We start from the raw sequence: 6,606 nt of genomic DNA on the forward strand, positions 1-6,606 counted from the left end.
CTTTCTTTCTTTCTTTCTTTCTTTCTTTCTTTCTTTCTTTCTTTCTTGTCAGTAGGGCTAAGTGACTTGCCCAAGGTCACACAGCTAGTAAATGTCTGAGGATTTGAACTCAGGTCCTCCTGACTCTAGGGCTGGTGCTCTATCCGCTCTGTTACCTAGCTTCGCCCAATTGTTAAATTTTCATTGTGAGCATTTCAATCTCTGAAATCTGAAAATGCTACCAATAAGGACTTAATATGTTTTTCTGACTGACTAGATTTAAGAGAGTAATGGAGAAAATATATTAATGATGTCGGTTAAATTTAAGAGTGTGTCCTGCATATATTTTGGGGGGGAGGGAGGAGTTGGTTGTTAAATATTAATTAGAATACTCCTGTGCCTATGTCTCCCCCATCTTGTGAAGTGAATTTCTTTAATCCAACTCTCAGACTTTACATGCAGGTAGGTGGTGCACAGGGCAATGATCTTGGAGTTAGGAAGACTTCTCTTCAGGAGCTCAAATACCATCTCAGATACTTACTAGCTGTGTGATCCTGGACAAGTCACTTAAGCTCTGTTTACCTTAATCCCCTGGAGAAGGAAACAGCAAACCACTGCAGTATCTCTGCCAAGAAAAACCCGAATGTCCATTGAGGTCTGACTAAGCACACAGTGAGGTCTGAATGTAATGAAAGAGTACTGGGCCACGAGACCCCCCCAAAATGTAAAGCATCTAAGGAAACTTAGAACAAGTGGAACTGGAAGCAGTATACACAGAGATTACAGTAATAAAGCCCAATCTTGGCTCCTTCTCTTTACTGGCAAAGTGGGGGCCCATGGGTATGGAATGGTGCATATGCTGTCAGGCACACATCCCTGATTCTGTCTTCAGGTGGCACAGTGGATAGATGGACCTGGAGTCAGGAAGCTCAGATTCTTATTAGCTGTGTGACCCTGGGCAAGTCACTTTACTTCAGTCTGTCTCAGTTTCCTCATCCACAAAATGGGGATAATAATAGCAGGACTGTTGGGAGGATCCGATAGATATTTGTAAAAATGCTTAGCACATAGTAGGTGCCATAAATGCTCATTACCTCCCTCCCACAGCACCTGGTGAATTCTGGCTGGTTGCTGGACTGTTGCCGGATGTGCTCTCAGATGCTGGCTAGTTCTCAGTCCCACATTCTCTTTTTGCCCCATCTGCCCACTTCTCTGCCCCAGCTTTCCCCTGCCCCATGTTATATCTTACCTCCATTAGGTAGAAGAACTGGTGCTGCCGGAATGCTGGGGACCTGAGGGCCCTGTCTGCCCACTAGAAAGTCACCGGGGGGTTTCTTGGCCAAAGCGGGCTCCCGGGCCCGACTGACCCGACTGGAACAGGCCGCCTGCCTCACCTCATCCACCACGGCTGTGTCCCGACGAGGGGGAGTCAGGGTGATGAAGATGGATGAGGCCATCCTCTTCTCTGGCTTTGCAGCCATCATCTCCCACTGGCTTTTCTCTCAGAGCACGGCTAACGAAAAGAGAAGAGTTAATGGCTTGGGACTGGGGAATGAGTCTCTCCCTGCTTTCACTCCTTCCCACTGCCCAGATCTTCCTAATACTCCTGTGTGATCAGGAGACTCCTCTGCTCAGAAACCTTCTAATAAAGAACAAACTCCTGGTCCTGGCATGGAATTCAAGCAGCTACCTTGAATGATGAGGGTGGTTGTGAGGATCAAAGGAGAGGGTATTTGGAATGCACCTAGCATAGTGCCTGGCATAGAGCAGATGCTTACTAAATGTATCCTTCCTTCCTTCCTTCCTTCCTTCCTTCCTTCCTTCCTTCCTTCCTCCCTCCTTCCCTTCCTTCCCTTCTTCCTCCCTCCCTTCCTTCCTTCCTTCCTTCCTTCCTTCCTTCCTCCCTCCTTCCCTTCCTTCCCTTCTTCCTCCCTCCCTTCCTTCCTTCCTTCCTTCCTTCCTTCCTTCCTTCCTTCCTTCCTTCCTTCCTTCCTTCCTTCCTTCCTTCCTTCGTTCCTCCTTTCCTCTCTATATCTCTCCCTTCTTTTCTTCCCCTTCTTTTTTCTTTCTTTAATCCTTCCCTCCTTTCTTACCTTCTCTCTCCCTTCCTCCCTCCCTTTCTGCCTCCCTCCCCTCTTCCTGAAGATCATCATATGGAGATTAGATTTGATCAGCTTGACTCTCTGGGGGGCAGAACCGAGAACAATAGGAGGAATTTATGTCGGCTCCATGTAAGGAAAAGAACTCCTAACACTTAGAGCTGAGCTACTGATCTACCTTCCCACCCTTATTCCACAGTACAGTCCCTCACATATTGTGTGTTCCAGAAACAGTAATATTGTCTATCCCCTCTTCTTGTCCTGGCCCTCTTCCACCTTTCAGTACCTCCTTCCCATCTGTTGAATTCCTTCCCTTCTCTAAGGCCCAAACCTTAAGGGGCTACCTCCTCCAGGATCATCCCTGATCATTCTGACTTCCCATTTCCCTTCTCACATTTTACCTTCTAGCATCCTTGGGTTCGAGCTCATTAGACCATAAGCTACTTCTGAGGGCAGGAACTTTGTCTTTTTTTTTCCCTTTAATGACAACAACAAGCCCCCTGTACAAAGCACAGTACTTCGTCCTTAGGAGAGTGATGAAGATGGGGGCAAGCCCTATGATTTCCTCCCTGGTGAGGAAGCCCCTTTTCTATCTATAACTCACTATCTAATCTGGGCTTAGTAAATATTTAGTGAGTTGATTTCAATTCTCTGGCTCTTGGGCTGGTAGCCGTCTTGCTCCAGGAGAGCCCAAGCTTCAAGGCTACATGCACAAGTTCCAACATTCCAGGACACATGGTGCAGATTCAGACACATGCCAGCTCTGCTGAATTGGAGACCTCCTCCATTGAGGAAGGCAGAAGCATCACTCCTCCAAAACTGCTGCCCCCTCATGCACACTTGTGCAGTCCTGGGCAAATCACTTCACCTGTTGGAGCCTTGGGTTTCTCATCTGTAAAATGGGGTTAATACCACCTGCACTGCCTGTATTACAGGGTTGCTATGACTTGCAAGCACTGGGCAATTTAAATATGAGTCAGGCAGTTCAGTAAAATACACGGTAAAATATCCTACTGTGTGCATAGTACTGTGTTTGATGCTAGGACTAATTAGTACAGTTCCTCCCCTCAAAAAACTTGGGGGAGATGTGGTGTAGTTAAGAAACAACAATAATAATAAACAAATAAACAAACACTGAATTTAGAGTCAGAAAGCCTGTATTCAAACCCCAGGTCTAGATATTTACTAGATCTGTGACCTTAGTTGGGGCAGCTAGGGGGTTGCCATAGTGGATAGAGCTCAGCTTGGAGTCAGGAAGACTTATCTTCCAGAAGCTATGTGACCCTGGGCAAGTCATTTCACCCAGTTTGCCTCAGTTTCCTCATCTGCAAAATGAGCTGAAGAAAGAAATGCCAAACCATTCTAGTATCTCTGCCAAGAAACCCCAAATGGGATCATGAAGAGTCAGACACAGCTGAAATGACTGAACAAATGACCTTCATTTCCCCTCCTGGGTCTCATTTTCCTCATTTGTAAAATAAGTGTGTTGGATTTTAATTTTTTTTATTTTTGGCAGTCTGGCTGCTCAGTGGTAGAGTAGAAAAAGGACTAGACTTGGAGTCAGTTTAAATCCAGCCTCAGGCATTTACTAGCTGTGTGACTGTAGGTAAGTCACTTAACCTCTATCTGCCTTGGTTTCCTTATCTGTAAAGTAGGGATAATAATAGCACCTACCTCCCAAGGTTGTTATGAAGCTCCCATGAGATAATAATTATTAGGTGCTTCCCAATCCTTAAAGCTTTATATAAGTGCTAGCTCTTATTATTCCCAGAAGAGTTTTTTTTTAAAGTTCATAATTGAAAAACATGCTAAATTTTCATAAGAAGTTAGTGAAAATTGGGGCGGCCAGGTGGCTCAGTGAGTAAGAGCTCCGGCCCTGGCATTGGGAGACCCAGGATCGGTTCCGGCCTCAGATACTCGGCACCTACACAAAAATAACTGGCAGTGTAACCTTGAGCAAGTTACTTAACCCCAATTACTTAAAAAAAAAAAGTTAGTGAAAATAAACATGTAAATTTTTTTTGCATCTGAGTTCACAGACCCCTTGAAATCCACTCACAAACTCTATGTGAAGAACCCCAGGATTAGAAGGTGCCTAAAGCCCCTTGTAACTCTGACATTCTGGGTCTAAGGTCCTTCCAAGCTACAACAGTCTATGTCAGGGGTGGGGAACCTGTCGTTTTGAGGCCACATGCGGCCCTCTAGGTCCTCAAGTGTGGTCCTTCGACTGAATCTCAACTCATTTCCCCACCCCTGGCCTATGTTATAAGTTCCTTCTAATTCTGATTTTTGACGTTTTCTGGCTCCTTCCAGCTCTAATATTCCATATTCCTGTTTGTTTCTTTTTTTTGAGGGGAGAAGGCAAGGCAATTGGGGTTAAGTGACTTGCCCAGGGTCACACAGCTAGCAAATGTCTGAGGTCAGATTTGAACTCAGGTCCTCCTGACTCCATTATTCACTGCTCCATCTAGCAGCCCCTAATACTCCATATTCTGCAATCCTTTCCTGCCCTAAATCAACTGTGATCATAAAGAAAAGGGATATGGTGTGGTGGAGGGAGGTGTTCAGTTTGTCACTGCTAAAAAAAAAAAGTGCCAGTGTGGGAACTCCCCAATTCAGATTGTGAATCATCTCTCATGTTATAGATAAGCTTCAGGAAGTTGACCAAGACTGGGGGAAGTTAAATAACTTCCCTAGGGTCAAACAAATAACTAAAGGTCAGAGGCAGGTCTGAAGTCAGGTCTTCTTCATTGCTCTAAACCCCCAAGACTCTATTATCAGGGCATCCAGGTGGTGCCTAGGATAAAGCACCATCCCTGGAGTCAGGAAGACCTGAGTTCAAATCTGACCGAAGACATTTGATAGCTGTGTGACCCTGGGCAAGTCACTTAACCTGATTGCATAGAAAAAAAAAAGATTCCATTATCAGGTCACAGATGCCTGCAAAGGTGTGGGGCAGGGGAAGAGATACATAAGCATAACATTATTACTTCCTTTGATTTATTCATTCTCCTCCTAAGGGGCAGGAGATTTCTCAAATACCTCCATTCTTACCTTCTTTTTGTTTTCTCAAAGAATGAAAGAGGGACCAGGAGCTCCATTTTGTAAACTGACCAATGGAAGTTCTGAGAAGGCCTCAGGGGACCAGGATATGGGAATGGAATGCAGAAACCCTTCCCCCTTCCCATTCTACCTGCCCTGTCAGATGGAGCAAAGGGCAGCCGCTCCCTGCTACATTAATGATTGACTTCTCTTCCATGAAGGATCTCAGGAGAAGGAAGAGCTCTGCTGGCTGGAGGCAAGAGTCCCAGCTATTCGTTAGCCTCCTAACACACACACCCAAGAACAGATAGTCTTCCTAAGAATCCCCACCCTAGACTTACCCACTTTTCCTGGGCTCAGTAACTTAGTTCTCTCTGGTCAGTGATGTTCTGCTGAGGAGATTACAATGGTCCAAGAGTAGTTGGAGATGGTAATCAGGGTTCAGGAAGACAATTCTAGGGGAAAGAACAAGCAGATGTTGCATTTACCTGGCTGCAGGAGAGTGTTCCCAGAATTACATTTATCTAGGGATTTACAACCATTGGCCCAGGTCCCAGGAACCCCAAGGGCTAGAAATTATAAGAGGTCTTTGAATGGAAGCACAGGACACCAGAGTGTATAGGGGCTCAGACACTACCTAGTCCCCCTAAACAAAAAATTCCTCCTAAAACATCCCTGACAAGTCAAAGGACCTGGATTCTAATTCCACTTCTGACACTACCTGTGTGACCTTGGGCCAGTCACAACCTCTCTGAGCCCTAGTTTTCTCACCTTAAAGTGAGGGGGGTCAGAGTAGGTGGTCTTTAATATACCTTTCAGATTTAGATCTACGATTCTATGATTTCTAGCCCTCTAGTGACAGGACTCACTACTCCCTAAAGCAGTATATTTTCACTTCTGCTCAGCTCTTTTGGTTGCTAAGTTATTTTCAGTCACGTCTTACTTTTCATGACTCCATTTGGGATTTTCTCGGCAGAGATACCGGAATAGTTTGCCATTTCCTCTTCCCCCTCATTTTACAGATGAGAAAACTGAGGCAAACAGGGTGAAGTGACTTGACCAAGGTCACAAAGCTAGTAAGTGTGCTCAGCTCTAACTGTTAGGAGTTTTTTTCCTTACATGGCGCTGACATAACTTCCGCCTATCGTTCCCGGTTCTGCCCCCCAGAGAGTCAAGCTGATCAAATCTAATCTCCATATGATGATCCTCCATATAACAACCCGTGAACTATTTGAAGACAGCAGTCATGGTCCTCTGGAATCTTCCACTTAGGGCCTGGTCTCTAGGAGTGGGGTGACAGAGAACTGAGGCCTGAGCTCTCCCTTCCTCCCTCTTTCTCCTCTCTCTTCTCTTCTCTACCCCCCTCCTCTATCTCTGTCTCCCTCTCCTCCCTTCCTCACCCTTTCTCTCTCTTTTTATCTCTCTCTCCCTCTCCTCTATCCTTCTCCCTCTTTTCCCTCTCTCTTTTTCTCTCTCCCTCTCCTTC

The 6,606-nt window shown here is 45.6% G+C and overlaps 1 protein-coding gene across 4 annotated transcripts in view; it reads right to left on the reverse strand.

Annotated features, from left to right (window-relative positions):
• Positions 1-6,606, reverse strand: part of FBLIM1 (filamin binding LIM protein 1) — a 37,102-nt gene that overhangs the window by 25,595 nt on the left and 4,901 nt on the right. For all 4 annotated transcript variants that reach the window (XM_069078904.1, XM_069078905.1, XM_069078906.1 and 1 more), the window contains exons 2-3: positions 5,462-5,575; positions 1,229-1,492 (exon numbers count right to left, since the gene is read on the reverse strand). In XM_069078904.1, the coding sequence (XP_068935005.1) occupies positions 1,229-1,463 (235 nt within the window). In that variant the 5' untranslated portion in view covers positions 1,464-1,492; positions 5,462-5,575. The remainder of the gene's footprint in view (positions 1-1,228; positions 1,493-5,461; positions 5,576-6,606) is intronic.

The sequence above is a fragment of the Petaurus breviceps genome, unplaced genomic scaffold (genome assembly GCF_028583685.1).
Source record: "Petaurus breviceps papuanus isolate PSGF00001 unplaced genomic scaffold, PetGlider_PUasm1.0 91041, whole genome shotgun sequence".
Lineage (NCBI taxonomy): Eukaryota > Metazoa > Chordata > Mammalia > Diprotodontia > Petauridae > Petaurus > Petaurus breviceps.